The sequence below is a fragment of the Saccopteryx bilineata genome, chromosome 2 (genome assembly GCF_036850765.1).
Source record: "Saccopteryx bilineata isolate mSacBil1 chromosome 2, mSacBil1_pri_phased_curated, whole genome shotgun sequence".
NCBI classification, from domain to species: Eukaryota; Metazoa; Chordata; class Mammalia; order Chiroptera; family Emballonuridae; genus Saccopteryx; species Saccopteryx bilineata.
Genome location: NC_089491.1, coordinates 107,995,623 through 108,012,241, shown reverse-complemented (window position 1 = coordinate 108,012,241; position 16,619 = coordinate 107,995,623). Strand labels below are relative to the sequence as shown.

The 16,619-nt window shown below is 36.8% G+C and overlaps 1 protein-coding gene across 1 annotated transcript in view; it reads left to right on the top strand.

Moving 5' to 3' along the window:
- OTOGL (otogelin like) overlaps positions 1–16,619 on the top strand; it is a 160,313-nt gene that overhangs the window by 141,495 nt on the left and 2,199 nt on the right. The window contains exons 55-58 of the mRNA XM_066257586.1: positions 178–282; positions 11,316–11,435; positions 12,915–12,960; positions 16,309–16,388. Of these exons, the coding sequence (XP_066113683.1) occupies positions 178–282; positions 11,316–11,435; positions 12,915–12,960; positions 16,309–16,388 (351 nt within the window). The remainder of the gene's footprint in view (positions 1–177; positions 283–11,315; positions 11,436–12,914; positions 12,961–16,308; positions 16,389–16,619) is intronic.

The window sequence follows — 16,619 nt, the reverse complement described above, 5'->3', positions numbered from 1 at the left end:
TTCATTTCTAATATAGCTCTATAAAGTCAATTTTTGTATGAAGTACTTCAAATTCAACCTTAGCAATGCTCACTGGTGTTCTGAGAGAGCATATTTATGTTGGGAAGCAATTTCAGAACTAATTAATTATCTATTGGCATTGTTCTTGGGGTAATTCAATGATTTTATCATACCCAGCACCAGGAATATACTCCAGCTCCAAGTGATTATGATTGCTGTGGTACTTGCAGAAATGTATCCTGCAAATTTCAAATGGAAAATGGAACCGTAGTTGTATATGAGGTATGAATTATTTCCAAAAATATGATCCTTGGATGGTACTCATTATGCTACTTTCTGAAGAAGACATCCCTTTAAAAAAAAACAAAACTGATTTTTAAAGAGAGAGAAACATTAATTTGTCATTACACTTATTCATGCTGTCCTTGGTTGATTCTTGTATGTGCCCGGACCAGGGATTGAACCCACAACCTTGATGTCGGGACAATGCTGTAATCAACTGAGCTATCTGGTGAGGTCCAAGAAAACATTCTTAGGTCAAATAAGTTTGAAAAATGTCACACACACAGAGTTCTATATACAACAGACATACCCATATATAGCACATTTACAGTAGACAAGTTACATTTACATTCTAAACTATCTGATAATTTCTGTTGTAAAACAACATGTTTAACTCATTTCTCAAACTTATGTTATCATAGATCTTCACCTTTTTTTGTTGTTGTTATATCTGAGGAATGTGCCTTGAGAAATTCTGATTTCAAATCATTACATAGGAAAAAATTATATTTTATTATTCATTTGATATTAAGCATTGAAATAGATATCTAAAACTCAAGAAGTTAACAGTATATTTCAGCTATTGATGATTTCAATAAATATTTAAAAATAAAGATTTAGAATATTTGACAATTAAAAAATATTTTAAGAGATATTAATGGTATATCACACCATTATATCAAAAACAATAAAATAATTATTCCAAATTCTCCCATTATGTATAATAACTTTTTTTTAGTTCTTTTTTTTATAAAAAGCTAGAATTTTACATTTTTATACAATATGGTTTTCAACATGAAATAAATTAATCTAAGAGAATTAACTGACAAAATGTTCATAATCAGATTTTTTTTTTTATAAATAAATTTTTATTTTAATGGGGTGACATCAATAAATCAGGGTACATACATTCAAAGAAAACATTTCCAGGTTATCTTGTCATTTAGTTATGTTGCTTACCCATCACCCAAAGAGAGATCGTCCTCTGCCACCCTCCATCCAGTTCTCTCTGTACCCCTCCCTCTCCCCTCCCCCTCTCCCTCCTTCCCTCCCCCCACCCCCATAGCCACCACACTCCTGTTCATGCCTCTCAGTCTCGCTTTTATGTCCCACTAATGTATGGAATCCTGCAGTTCCTGTTTTTTTCTGATTCGCTTATTTCACTCCGCACAATGCTACCAAGACTCCACCATTCCGCTATAAGTGATCCAATGTCACCATTTCTCCTAGCTGAATAATATACCAAGGTGTATATGTGCCCCATCTTCTTCATCTAGTCCTCTATTTTTTTTACAGTGATTAAAAGCCTTTAAGCAAACTCTTGGCCAATACAGCAAGAATCCATAAATGAGTAGTGTCCTTAACATGTTCCCCAAGTCCAAGTTGGCCCCCTCACCATGCCAAATCCCTGAAAAATGCAACCCAACCACAGTTCAGTCTGTTAGGAGCTGTCACAGGGAGCAGGAGTCCAGGAAAGTTCCCCACAGGAAAAGTCCGTATGACACTGGAATTGTTGTCACCATTCTATACTTTGCAGCTCATGTCCAAGTCCCAATGACCGCTGCTTCTAGCTGGTAATGATTCAGGTAGACTGGAAAAAGCCATTTGCAGCATGCGTGGATATGGAGCTTCTGTTCTCCTCTGCCTGGAGAGTTGAGACCAGGTTGCTTTTCCCTGGAGCTCTGTGACTGTGGCCTGGTAAAGAGAACCTTGGGATACACTAAGCTGGGTGGCAAAGGTAAATTCATAATACAAGTTGGCAAAAGGAGGAAAGAGAGCTCTAAATTAAGAGTAGGTCCCAGCCTGAAATATGAGTGGGGCATTGAGGTAGGAGGAATAAAGGAAACACTATATATTAAGCAAAGCAGCAGAAAATAGGACTATCAACACTCACAACAGAGATCTTTGAGGGAAGAATAAAGAACCTGACTATTCAGGCAAAACATAGTTAAGTGGCCCTTGTGCAAATGAGATCAGTTTACCTGCTTCTTGGAAGAAATACCCTAGGCTCGTCCACAGTGTCGTAGATGGGGTCGACGGCCCTGGGCACCTTCAGCCTTCAGTGGCAAACCCCAGCATTCTGGGCAAGGTTAGGTCATAGGTGGCTGGAGCAGGCCTGGAAGAGACTGAACCCTCCCTTAGAGGAGCGAGGGGGAAGCCCACCTTCCAGTGTCCCTGTTTCCTCACAGCAGAGGTGTGTAAGCCTGGCAGGCTTTAGCTCAATGACCTTCCTTTCCACTATTGAAGCAGGACCCAGATGGCATCCTATGAGACCCCTTTGGGGTGCTGGAGCCTTTAAGGGTGTATCCTAAAAGCTGGTAGTTCCCCCTGATCTCTATTGGGCTTTTTCTGCCTCTAGGTATCTTAAAAGCCATTCTCAGAAGATCTCGCTGAGGGGTTTGAGGATCCCCATCCGCCTATATAAATCTTTTCCATATATCTGGAGCTATTTGGAAAAAAGACAGAACAGTGTTATTAGCTAGATCTAATAAAGAAGGTAGATTTGGTGTCTCCTGTTCATCAGCTTTCAAAAGAAATGTAAATTTTTTTTTTTTTAAGTAAAAAGCATGATATGGTAGACCCGTCGGAGTCATTGGCCTGGTGTGCAGGATTCCCGGGTTCGATTCCCGGCCAGAGCACACAGGAGAAGCGCCCATCTACCTCTCCACCCCTCCCCCTCTCCCCCCTCCCGGTCCCTCTCCTCCTGCCCACAGCCAAGGCTCCACCGGAGCAAATCCACCCTGGGCACTAAGGATGGCCCCATGGCCTCTGCCCTAGTTGCTAGAATGACTCCGGTTGTAACAGAGCAACATCCCAGATGGGCAGAGCATTCCCCCCGGTAGGCATGCCAGGTGGATCCCAGTCAGGCGCATGCAGGAGTCTGTCTGCTTGCCTCCCCATCCCCATCCTCAGAAATATACAAAAAATAAATAAATAAAAGAAAAAATACAAGAAAAAAAAATACAAAAAAAAAAAGGGGGGGGGCATTCCCTTGTGCTAAAGCACCAGGAAGCATGGAGTGAGCTTGAGTATGTCCTATGAAACATGGAGCTCTATGTTTACATATAAGTCTTTGAAGAAGGAGGAACTGCTGAAATAGTTTGTCAGCATTTGTCCCTAAGACAGCAGTCTTTATAGTGGGAACACCATACGTAAATATTTGCTGTCTGTCTATAGATTAAGGGGGGAATATGGCCAATGCTGAAAAGCCATGATCTTTGTGCCCCTCCCCTCCCCCAACACCCTCCTTCTCCTCTCCCCACCCTGTAACCCCAACACTGTTGTTCATGTCTCTGAGTCTCATCTTTATGTCCCACCTATGTGTGGAAACATATAGTTCTTAGTTTTTTCTGATTTACTTCTTTCACTCAGTATAATGTTATCAAGGCCCATCCATGTTGTTGTAAAAGATCCTATGTCATCATTTCTTATGGCTGAGTAGTATTCCATAGTATATATATACCAAAGCTTTTTAATCCACTCATCCTCTGATGGACACTTGGGCTGTTTCCAAATCTTTGCTATTGTGAACAATGCTGCCATAAACATGGGGGTGCATTTCTTCTTTTTCAAACAGTGCTATGGTGTTCTTGGGGTATATTCCTAACAGTGGTATAGCTGGGTCAAAAGGCAGTTCAATTTTTAATTTCTTGAGGTATCTCCATACTGTTTTCCACAGTGGCTGCACCAGTCTGCATTCCCACCAGCAGTGCAGGAGGGTTCCCTTTTCTCCACATCCTCGCCAGCACTTATTCTGTGTTGTTTTATTGATGAGCGCCATTCTGACTGGTGTGAGGTGATATCTCATTGTGGTTTTAATTTGCATTTCTCTAATCATTAATGATGTTGAACATTTTTTCATATGCCTATTGGCCATCTGTGTGTCCTCTTTGGAGAAATGTCTATTCATTTCTTTTGCCCATTTTTGGATTGGATTGTTTGTCTTCCTGGTATTAAGTTTTACAAGTTCTTTATAAATTTTGGTTATTAACCCCTTATTAGACGCTATGTCAAATATATTCTCCCATTGTGTAGTTTGTCTTTTTATTCTGTTCTTATTGTCTTTAGCTGTGCAGAAGCTTTTTAGTTTGATAAAGTTCCATTTGTTTATCCTGTCTTTTATTTCACTTGCCTGTGGAGACAAATCAGCAAATATATTGCTGCGAGAGATGTCAGAGAGCTTACTGCCTATGTTTTCTTCTAAAATGCTTATGGTTTCATGGCTTACATTCAAGTCTTTTATCCATTTTGAGTTTATTTTTGTGAGTGGTGTAAGTTGGTGGTCTAGTTTCATTTTTTTGCAGGTAGCTGTCCAGTTTTCCCAACACCATTTGTTGAAGAGGCTGTCTTTACTCCATTGTATTGTCTTACCTCCTTTGTCAAATATCAGTTGACCATAGAGCTGTGGGTTTATTTCTGAGTTCTCTGTTCTGTTCCATTGATCTATGTGCCTGTTCTTATGCCAGTACCATGCTGTTTTGAGTACAATGGCCTTATAATATAACTTGACATTGGGAAGTGTGGTACCTCCCGCTTTATTCTTCCTTTTCAGGATTGCTGAGGCTATTCGTGTTCTTTTTTGGTTCCATATAAATTTTTGGAATATGTGTTCTATGTCTTTGAAGTAAGTCATTGGTATTTTCATTGGTATTGCATTGAATTTATAAATTGCTTTGGGTAATATAGACATTTTAATGATGTTTATTCTTCCTAACCATGAGCACGGTATATGCCTCCACTTATTCGTATCTTCCCTGATTTCTTTTATCAATGTTTTATAATTTTCTGAGTACAAGTCTTTAATCTCCTTGGTTAGATTTATTCCTAGGTACTTTATTTTTTTGGTTGCAATGGTAAAGGGGATTGATTCCCTGATTTCTCTTTCTGACAGGTCATTATTAGTGTATAAAAATGCCTCTGATTTCTGAGTATTGATTTTATATCCTGCCACCTTGCCAAATTCTTTTATCAGGTCTAGTAGTTTTTTGACTGAAACTTTAGGGTTTTCTATATACAATATCATGTCATCTGCAAATAATGATAGTTTTACTTCTTCTTTTCCAATTTGGATGCCTTTTATTTCTTTTTCTTGTCTGATTGCTGTGGCGAGGACTTCCAGAACTATGTTGAATAAGAGTGGTGAAACGGGGCAACCCTGCCTTGTTCCTGATCTTAAGGGGATAGCTTTTAATTTTTGCCCATTGAGTATTATGTTGGCTGTGGGTTTGTCATAGATGGCCTTTATCATGTTGAGGTATGTTCCCTGTATTCCCACTTTGCTGAGAGTTTTGATCATGAATGGGTGCTGGACTTTATCAAATGCTTTTTCTGCATCTATTGAAATTATCATGTGGTTTTTCTCCTTTCTTTTGTTTATGTGATGAATCACATTGATTGATTTGCAAATATTGTACCAGCCTTGCCTCCCAAGAATAAATCCTACTTGATCATGGTGTATGATTTTTTCCATATATTGCTGGATCCGGTTTGCTAATATTTTATTGAGGATTTTTGCATCTAAGTTCATCAGGGATATTGGCCTATAATTTTCTTTTTTTGTGTTGTCTTTGCCTGGTTTTGGAATCAGAATTATGCTCGCCTCATAAAAGGAGTTTGGAAGTCTTCCTTCCTCTTGAATTTTTTGAAATAGCTTGAGAAGGATAGGAGTTAGTTCTTCTTTGAATATTTGGTAGAATTCACTTGTGAAGCCATCAGGCCCAGGACTTTTCTTTTTTGGGAGTTTTTTGATAGCTGTTTCAATCTCATTTGTTGTAATTGGTCTGTTTAGGTTTTCTGATTCTTCCAGATTGATTTTTGGAAGATTATATGATTCAAGGAATTTGTCCATTTCATCTAGGTTGTCTAGTTTTTTGGCGTACAGTTCTTCATAGTATTTTCTTACAATATTTTGTATTTCTGTTGTGTCAGTTGTTATTTCTCCACTCTCGTTTCTAGTTTTATTTATTTGAGTCCTCTCTCTTTTTTTCTTGGTGAGTCTTGTTAAAGGTTCATCGATCTTGTTTACCTTTTCAAAGAACCAGCTCCTGGTTTCATTGATCCTCTGTATTGTTTCTTTAGCCTCTATGTCACTTATTTCTGCTCTGATCTTTATTATTTCCTTCCTTCTACTAGCTCTGGGCTTTACTTGCTGTTCTTTTTCTAGTTCTTTTAGATGCAGGGTTAAGTTGTTAATTTGAGCTTTTTCTAGCTTCTTGAGGTATGCCTGTAATGCTATAAACTTCCCTCTCAGGACTGCTTTTGCTGTGTCCCATAAATTTTGAGTTGATGTATGCTCATTATCGTTTGTTTCTAGGAATTTTTTAATTTCTTCTTTGATCTCAATGTTAACCCATTCATTGTTTAATAACGTGCTATTTAGTTTCCAAGTGTTTGAATGTTTTTCAATTTTTCTATTGTGGTTGATTTCTAGTTTAATGCCATTGTGATCAGAGAAAGTGTTCGATATGATTTCAATCTTCTTAAATTTGTTGAGCCCGCTTTTGTGCCCTAACTTGTGGTCTATTCTAGAGAATGTCCCATGAGTGCTTGAAAAGAATGTATATTCTGCTCTTTTAGGGTGAAAGGTTCTGAAGATATCTATTAAATCGAGTTCATCTAATATGTCCTTTAAGTCTGCTGTTTCTTTGTTAATTTTCTTTCTTGAGGACCTATCTAATGATGTTAATGGGGTATTGAAATCTCCTACTATTATAGTATTGCTGTTGATCTCGCCCTTTAAGTCTATCAAAGTCTGCTTTATATATTTAGGTGCTCCTATATTAGGTGCGTAGATATTTATAATGGTTATATCTTCCTTTTGTATTGCTCCCTTTATCATTATGTAGTGACCTTCTTTATCTCTAACTATGGTCTTTGTTCTAAAGTCCATTTTGTCTGATATAAGTATTGCTACCCCAGCTTTTTTTTCATTTCCATTTGCGTGAAATATTTTTTTCCATCCTTTTATCTTCAGTCTGTGTGCATCTTTTGATTTAAGGTGTGTCTCTTGTAGACAGCATATGTATGGGTCCTGTTTTCTTATCCACGCAGCTACCCTATGTCTCTTGATCGGATCATTTAATCCATTAACATTTAAGGTTATTACTGATATGTAATTGTTTATTGCCATTTTTTTTCTTTAAAACTGTTTTTCTCTTTTGCTATATTCTTTTTTTCCTTTGATCTGTTTACAACAGGCCCCTTAGCATTTCTTGCAGCCTTGGTTTGGTTGTAGTGAAATCCTTTAGTTTTTTTTTGTCTGTAAAGCTTTTTATTTCTCCTTCAATTTTAAATGATAGCCTTGCTGGATAAAGTAGTCTTGGTTGTAGGTTCTTGTTCTGCATTACTTTGAATATTTCTTGCCATTCCCTTCTGGCCTCAAGTGTTTCTGTTGAGAAGTCAGAAGTCATCCTTATGGGGGCTCCTTTGTAGGTGATTGTCTTTTTTTCTCTAGCAGCTTTTAATATTTTCTCTTTATCATTTAGCTTTGGTAATTTAATTATGATGTGTCTTGGTGTTGGTTTCTTTGGATTTCTCCTTAATGGAGTTCTCTGTGCTTCCTGAACATGTGAAATATTTTCCTGCCTTAATTGGGGGAAGTTTTCCGCTATAATATGTTTGAACAAAGTCTCTATCCCTTGTTCTTTCTCTTCTTCTTCAGGAACCCCTATGATGCGGATGTTATTTCTCTTCATGTTGTCACAGAGCTCTCTTAGAGTTTCCTCAGACTTTTTGAGTCTCTTTTCTTTTTTCTGCTCTGCTTCCATGCCTTTATTTATTGTGTCCTCTAACTCACTGATTCGATTCTCTGCTTCATCCATCCTGCTTTTAATTCCTTCCATTGTATTCTTTATTTCAGATATTGTATTTGTCATTTCTGTCTGATTCTTTTTTATTATTTCAATGTCCTTTTTTATATTTGTTATCTCTTTATTTAGGTTTTCGTAATGGCCATCTATGGTGGTTCTAATATCTTTGAGCATCCTAACAATCGTTATTTTAAACTCTGCATCTGGTAATTTGGTTATATCTGATTCACTTAGGTCCTTTTCTGGGGATTTCTCTTGATTTATTTGTGTTGTATTTCTCTGCCTCCGCATTTTCTCTTCACGAGAGTGGCTGTGATCACGTGCTCGGGTGCACAAGGGTTGGTGGCCTTGGCCTTTGCCCCGCCCCCGTGTGTGATGTTATGCTCGGTCCTGAGGGCACTGGCGAGCACCTTTGCTCAGCTGCGGGTCTCCGCCTGTTTCCGAGCTTTCGCCCTGCCTTTGCAGGATGATCCCACTCAAGGAACAGCTGCTAGCCTTGGCTCTACCACCAGGAAAGGCTGCGTGCCCAAGCTCAGCTTCGTAGTGGAACTCCGCCTCTTCTGGGCTTTTGGCTCCACCCCCGCGGGAGGAGCCTGCTACCAAGTCAGACCGCAAGCCTGGGTTGCACAGGCGGGGCAGGGATGTGCTCCTCTGCCCTTGCTCCGGGGCTGGTTTCTACCCTTTCTGGGTTTCCCGCCCTTCTCCCAGAGGCTGGATTACAGGCTGCCGGCAGCTGAGCTTAGCCGCTTTTGCACGCCCCCTTCTCCCTAGCCAGGCAAGATTGAGCTCACACCTGAGCCCACTGGTGGCCAGCCGGCTTCTGCCCCTGCCAGCAGAACCGCGCTTTTGTCTCCCGCTGCCGCCCGCTCTCCGGTGTGCCCTCAGCCGTGTGGGTGGGTGCGTTGCAGCTTGGACCCTAAGACTCACTACCGTAGACCCGAAAGCTCCCTCCTTCTATGCGACTCTGCTCTGAATGCCGCGGGGGAGCTTGTTTGGCTGCTCTCCTGCTTCCCTTTGCTGGTATTGCTGTTTCCGGGGGAAATATTCACTTCAGCTTTGGGGAGTGACTCGTCCCAGGGGTTAGAGTGGCTATCTCCCAAAAATGTTTCTCCCTATGCCTCCTAGATTGCACTCTCTTCCTGTTACTGTGGTTCTCTCCCCTCTCCCTCCATCTCCAGGAGCCCAGGGTGAGTGTTTGTGAGAGAGATGTTCTGCGTGGTCCCTTTAAGAAGGATCCTGGGTCTGAGAAATCAGACTCTCTCACAAACAGTATCCTGACTTGTTTCCAGCTAAATACTGTCCTTATGCTTCTTCTGGGCTCTGGGGCTGCAGGCTGGGGCTTTGTTCCTGGGGCTCAGGGCCCTTTCCCCTCTGCTAAACTCACTTCCCGCCACGCGAGTCTCTCCCTGCTGCCGTTCGCTCCGAGAAGCTGGGCAGCCCTCTCCGCGTTTCCGCTTTTCCTACCAGTCTCTGGGTGGCTTCTTCAGCGTTCTTGGGTTGAAGAGTCCTTTTAGTTTAGTCCAAAGTTGGTTTTTCCAGTTGATAGTTCATAAAATTAGTTTGTAATCCACATTGGTTCTGGGAGGTAGATGCTGGTACGTTCGCCTACTCCAGCGCCATCTTGTCTCCTCTATGTATAATAACTTTATATAGGTTTACAGACTGACTACTTCTTCCCTAGAATTTTTAATAAAACTTTATAATTTTGTTGATGGTATGATCAGATTTAGAAAGGTCACAAATTGTGTTTATTATTTATCTGAAGGTAGTTCCAATTTATTATTGCTATCCTTATATATTTTTCTCATTACTAGTTTAATCATCTGTAGGTATTATTTCTCATGTTCTTATTAATTACATGAGATTACATTTTATTAAATAAGAAAAATGAACAATTATATTTTTGTACCATTATCTATTGTTTTATAATGATGTGCAAAATAATATTATTGACTTATGCTGTGTTGATAATGTTTATCTATTTATCTTAGCAGTGTTTCTGTTTTCTAATATATATATATTTTAAAGAGTGAGTCTTAAAAAAGAAAGCTTACAAAATGAGGAGATATTGATAACAGTGAGAGAAAAGGTGTCAAAGAATTCTTTAAAAAATACAGTAATTTGGGGATTTTAGTAAAAAGAAAACAAACTCGATAATCCAGGAACCATTGGTGTATATAATTAATATTCATAGTTGATATATCTGAAATTTAAATAAAAGGTTAAGTTAGGTTCAGAATATTTGTTCCAGAACGCAAAAAATGCAATGTAGGTAAATATAGTACATCAAGATCATTAATTCTTGGCTCTTTCCAAGATAAACTTTAGTTATCCAGAACTCTAATTTCTATAGAACAATTAATCATTTTATTTCAGCTAAATCAAATAATTCTGAATTTGAATATTTTATCCTCTTTTACACCTAGACTTTTAGATATTTTTTTCCAATTAACATTCATGAAAGATCTGAAGCCATTCATAAACTAAAATAAAATTTAGAGAAAGGAAGTTAATTAAAATTCTATTCTGGCCCACAAGATCTTCAAGCCAGAGTTTGACTAGCATTTCAAAATGCAGGTTACAAGAAATGAAAATATAGATCAATAATTATAGCTCAATAATTATGTAACAATTATGTTTAGCTGACTTTATTTCTGAATAGGAATTCTGACATCAGGAATGAAATAAGCAGTTATTATGTTTAAAAATGGAAAGAATAGGAATAGATTTTAAAATAATCACTAGGTATAAAAATCTGGAACTAAAGTTAATAATCACTATACTCTGAAGATTTTTTTAATATTTTGATGATAAGGGAGTAGAAGGATAAACAAATCAAAAGGAAGGAGGTACATTTTACAACATGATATGTTGTTTTATAATTAGTGAGGGAAATAATAGAGCAAGACCTTTGACACTTGATTAAATTAGGTAATTAATTTTGTAGTAGAAATAGACACCTTTTCCTTCTTTCCCCTCTGTTGTTTTACTTCACAATTTACATAGCAGTTCTAGTATTAAACCAAACACACACATGCACAAACACTATATATATATGTATTTTTAATCATATAAGTTAAATTTGTGGATATATCCAGATGGACATTTTATGTCACAAGAAGCTTTCTGCATCTTGACTTTTGATTCAGTAGGATAGTAACTATTCTACTTAAAAAATATAGAAGGTTTTAATAACAAAACAGTGACTTTCTCTTTTATTTTTAGGCGGGGATTATGTGGCACTATAATTGTACCACATATGAATGTGTTAAGACTGATGAAGGAACAATGATTCTGAACTACAGTATGGTCTGTCCCCCTTTTAATGAGACTGAATGCAAAATGGTTTGTATTCTGTTCCATCTAAGACAACGTAGTATTAAATATGATTTAGAAAAGAATATGTTTTTCAAAGTCGTACAAACATTGTAGCTTATTCATTTTGGTGAGTGTTTTATTTTCATATTTACATAAAAGCTCTGTTATATTTCCTCCTTTTGCTGTTTTGAATTATATGTGATATTCTCAGTAATTGTGACTCTCCCTTAATAGACATGATGCTATCTCGGGATTTTTAATGTATAGATAAAGGATTATTGGAAAATCATTTGAATAGATTGAATCTATTCAATCAAAATCATTTGAATCATGAACTAGACTCTTTCTCACTATAGATAGGGTCAATAAACCAATCAGACTTGGACAATTTTCTCTTTCTTAAACACAGCCAGATTTATGATGTAACTCATTTTTGAATGCATGCTGCCTTAAGTGACATTTGTCTTAGCTTCTCTGAGCACAGGCCACTGTGGAACTTAGCACAGGCCACATCGTTGCTAAGTTCTCCCAATTCCTTGTTCTCTCAGAGAAGTGTCCATTGGGAGACTAGAATTTTTAAAGTGATACAATTTTTTTTTTCCTTTTTATTACTAACTTTGAAAGTTGCTAGAACAACTTTTTTTCCTATGTGAGAATGATACAATTTAAAAAAGATTCTCTGTAGATTGAATTATTTAGTAGTAATAATCCTTAATGATTATAAAAGTGAGCTTTGTTCTGCTATGTGGGGCATATTTTTCTAAGTGTAGAGAAACAGCATGGTCTCATTAATTTCTGTTCAAGATGTCGTCTTTTAAGTATGATGGCTAGCTTGCTAGCAGGCTAGCTAGATTAAATATGTACTAAAATAGTAGTATTTCAGATCTGGAAAGAATCTTACACATCATCTTATTTCCCAGATTTGTTTTTATAGAGTAAATTATTCCATAATCTGAATTGCAATTATCAAGTTACGGAAAGCTACTAGAAACTTACTGTGAGCATTCCAAAAGATATCAGTAAGATTTTCATAATTTAGCCTTAGGCAGGAGTGATCTTGAAGAAGAAAAAATTTTTTGGAATAATTAAATAGTAAAGAAAAAGATACACCATTTTTACATTTGATTACATTCAGAAACTCAGTCTAGTCTCATAGAGCAGCTTACATTATTTTGAGGGTTGAAAAAATATAATGGCCTCTCTTTAGAGTACCTGTTAAGTCTTTGCTTTGCTAAGAAATGTTTTTGTAGTATTTAAAATGTGTTCTTTAAAATACTTTAATGTTTTTACATTCTTTCAGATTACTAATAAAGAACAAAGTTTTAAACAAATATCTGTTTCTAATTTTTTTAAAAAAATGAATTCTTATTAGAAATAGATAAATTCTATTTTCCTATAGAGACTTTGTGATACTTAATAAAAATATTGAGAAAGTTAGTTTTCTATTTCTAATCTAAGAGGAAATTAACACTGTGGGTTGTGACTTTATTCCTTCTCTCTCCCTAGAATGAAGGAGTTGTAAAACTTTATAATGAAGGCTGTTGCAAGATCTGTAAGTGAGGACATATTACATCATTTATTTGATAAGCTTAGTTTTCATTGTTCTATGATTTTCCTTGTAAAATGCAGTTTCTGTGAAGGAAGGAGGGAAACAAATTTTATAATTTGTATTACTTATGGTATATGTTTTTGTGTCATGTGGCTGATTATTTTGTGTGTTTGTCTTTCCAAAGAGGGTGGTATCTTCCAAACCTATTAGAAAAAGTCTGTGGTTCTATATGCTACATTTAAGAAATGCCAATTTAATGAATATATTTAAATCCTATATATGAAACTCCCCAATAGGTCTTTTGATAAAGTTATGTGCATGCAATATGTTTTATATTAGTCTAAATTATAAGGTTTATTTTATAGTGATAGTTAAAAATTATTTTAAAGACTGAAGTAGAATTGAGAGGTATTAATGCAGTCATTTTTACTTATTTTCTTTTTAAAGTATTTATGAATTTATGTAAAGATGAAATTAGGAGTTTTGGGAAACTTAGCATAAACAGTAATTTTAAAATTGCTTAGGGAAGCTTTCAGGCAAAAGAGTACAACACAGTCAGGTTAATAATGCCAAGGAATAGGGTTGGCTTCTGAAAAATGATCGTGCTTGAGGAATAGTACCAAGCCACCTCAGTTTCTTCAATCTCATGTGGAAAGACTTGTAAAGAAGTTTCAGCTTTGATATCGAGCACCCTTTTCTGCAGACTTTGCTTTTGTGTGACCGGGCTATATTAGAGAGACTGTGGATGTTGGATACTATCATGGGTGCTGAGCTAAATAAAATGTGTTACAATAAAGTCTCTGAGGCATGAATAAGAAAATCGTCTTGGTACAAAGTCAGCATACTAACAATAAATTTGTGCTGTCCCAATTTTATTCAGTGAATGAATTAACATATCAATTCAATTTTTACTGAGTGCCTACCATGTACCAGACAGCCTTTTAGCACCTGGACAATGATAGTGAATGCATGAGTGTCTTCATGCATAGTGCACATCATCAAGGGGAAGACACAGTGAACACATAAGTATATGCTATACATCAGGTAGTGATGAGTAATGTAAAGTAGTGAAGAACAAAAGAGATGGAAAGTGAAGGGAACTGCATTGCTAATTAAAGTGAGTGGTTTAAGATTCTCTGTAATGAGGTGTCATTGAGTTAAAAGACTGAACATCCTGCTTGACCTGGTGGTGGCGCAGTGGATAGAACATTAGCCTGGGACATGGAGGATCCAGGCTCAAAACCCAGAGGTCACTGGCTTGAGCATAGGGTCACCGGCTTGAGCATGTGATCATAGACATGACCCCATGGTTGCTGGCTTGAACCTAAAAGGCCCTGGCTTGAAAAAGGGTCACTGGTGCAGTTGGAGCCCCCTTGTCGAGGCATGTATGTGGAAGCAATCAATGAACAGTTAAAGTATCACAACAACAATTTGATCCTTCTCATCTCTTTCCCTTACTGCCTGTCCATTCCTGCTTCTCTTCTTCATTCCTGTCCTATTCCTCTCTTTCAAAAGAGAGAGACAGAGAGACAGAGAGACAGAGACCGAATGATCTCAGGAAGCCCACAGGAAGAATGAAGGGTGTTGGGAGCAAAGGAAATAGCAGGTGTAGCTAAAGCACAGGGATGAGGCAATAGAAAAAAGAGAGTAAGGTATGTTACAGGTGATGTTGAAGTTGCTTTCTTTTTAGACTATTCTTCTTAAATTTACATGTCTTCATGTAAGTGAAAGCACCCTAAGGTACAAAACAGTATGCCCTCTGTCAGCAACACTGAACCTCCGGTCACACAATAGTTGTGAGGTCATGAAAGAAGAGAGAACAAGCATAGGAAACAGAGGAGGAGCCACAAAAGAGATGAGAGGAAAACCAAAGAGGGTGTCTGGAAGCCAAGTGCAGAAAGTACATCGAGGTGGAGAGAGTGACAGACTGGATCAAATGCTACTGAGAAGTGAGATAGAATGAGAACTAAGATGAGACCTTTTGAAGGTCAAGGGTGACCTTGAGAAGACAGTTTAATTTCAACAACTGTTTGCTGGAACAAGAGTAGCTTAACTTTTATATACTTTACATGCTGCAATTTCACAAAAGTATTTATTTAAATAAAGATTTTTGTAGCTAAAATAATTTGAAAACTGGAGGTCTAAACCCAATCTTTTTGCAAACAAGAAAACTCAGAAGAATGATTTAGGGGCTTTTCTAAAATGACAAAGCAAGTTAGTATCAGAGTGAAATAAACCGTGGACTTTTGCACCCATATCCACTACATACAGCATTAAATATATGTTCTTGGTGTATTACCATGTGATAATCCATCACACACAGGCATATTCATATGCCAATAATTAATACAAAGTGTTTTGGGGTTTTTTTTGGTTTATCTGTTTGTTTTTAGCAAGAGAGAGAGAGAGACAGACAGAAAGGAAGAGAGATGAGAAGCATCACCATTGCAACACTTCAGTTGTTCATTTATTGCTTCTCATACATGCCTTGATTTGAGGCTCTGGTGAAGCCAGCAACTCCTTGCTCAAGGCAGTGACCTTGGGCTTCAAGCCAGACACCTTTGGGCTCAAGCTAGTAACCATAGGATCATGTCTATTATCGCACACTCAAGCCAGTGACTCTGCACTCAAGTTGGTGAGCATGTGCTTAAACCAGATGAGCCTGCCCTGAAGCCGGCAACCTCTGGGTTTTAAACTTGAGTCCACAGCATCCCAGATTGACACTTTATCTACTGTGCCACCACCGGTCAGGCAAAATGTTTTTATTTAAAGTCCTACGAGATCATTTCAGATCCATAAAATCAAGTTAATCCATACATTTAAACATGGTTGATAAATAATTCAATTATATTTATGCTTGATTTTTAAATTAATATACATTAGGATAATGTGGTTTTAAATTGATTAGTTTTTAATTATAAAATAGATTTATGTATATATGTACAGATGTCTTAATTATGCACAAGTATATTTACTTCTACATATGATGTTTCATTCTTAAAATTATTTTAATTTTTAGAATTTTAAGTATTTATTTTATTTATCTGTATACCACACTGAGGTTGATGTTTGAATTACTGTATGTGTGGACTATTTTTGATTTGTGATTATGATAATTAATCAGATATTAAGATAAAGAGATAAGCATAGAGCTAGAAATATAAGAGAAAATCTATTTAGAAGGTGAAAGTAAATATTGAACATAAACCATGAGTGAAATTTTAAATATCTTAATATAAGAATATATTTTATGTAAATATATCAATTTAAAATATATTCATATGTTAATTGAATTAAGAAACAATTTGACATGGGCCTTATAATGAATAAATACACTCTATATTTTATCAGGTAAACGAGAAGAAAGAGTATGCCAGAAAGTGGTTATTAAATCAGTCATAAGGAAACAAGACTGTATAAGCCAAAGCTCTGTAAGTGGGAAAATATTTGCTACATAAAGGTCACGTGTCTTTCCAAAAGTACAGTATACATGTCAGAGCACTAATGAGTTGTTAAGCCAACAAAATGTCAACACTTACAATATTTACCTTTGAGATTATTCCTAATTTTGGTTATTAAAATATTTTTTTTGTGAAGAAGTATGATTTATTCTTCGCATAAGTAATAAAAAGTTCTGAATAACTGCAATCCAGAGGAATGAA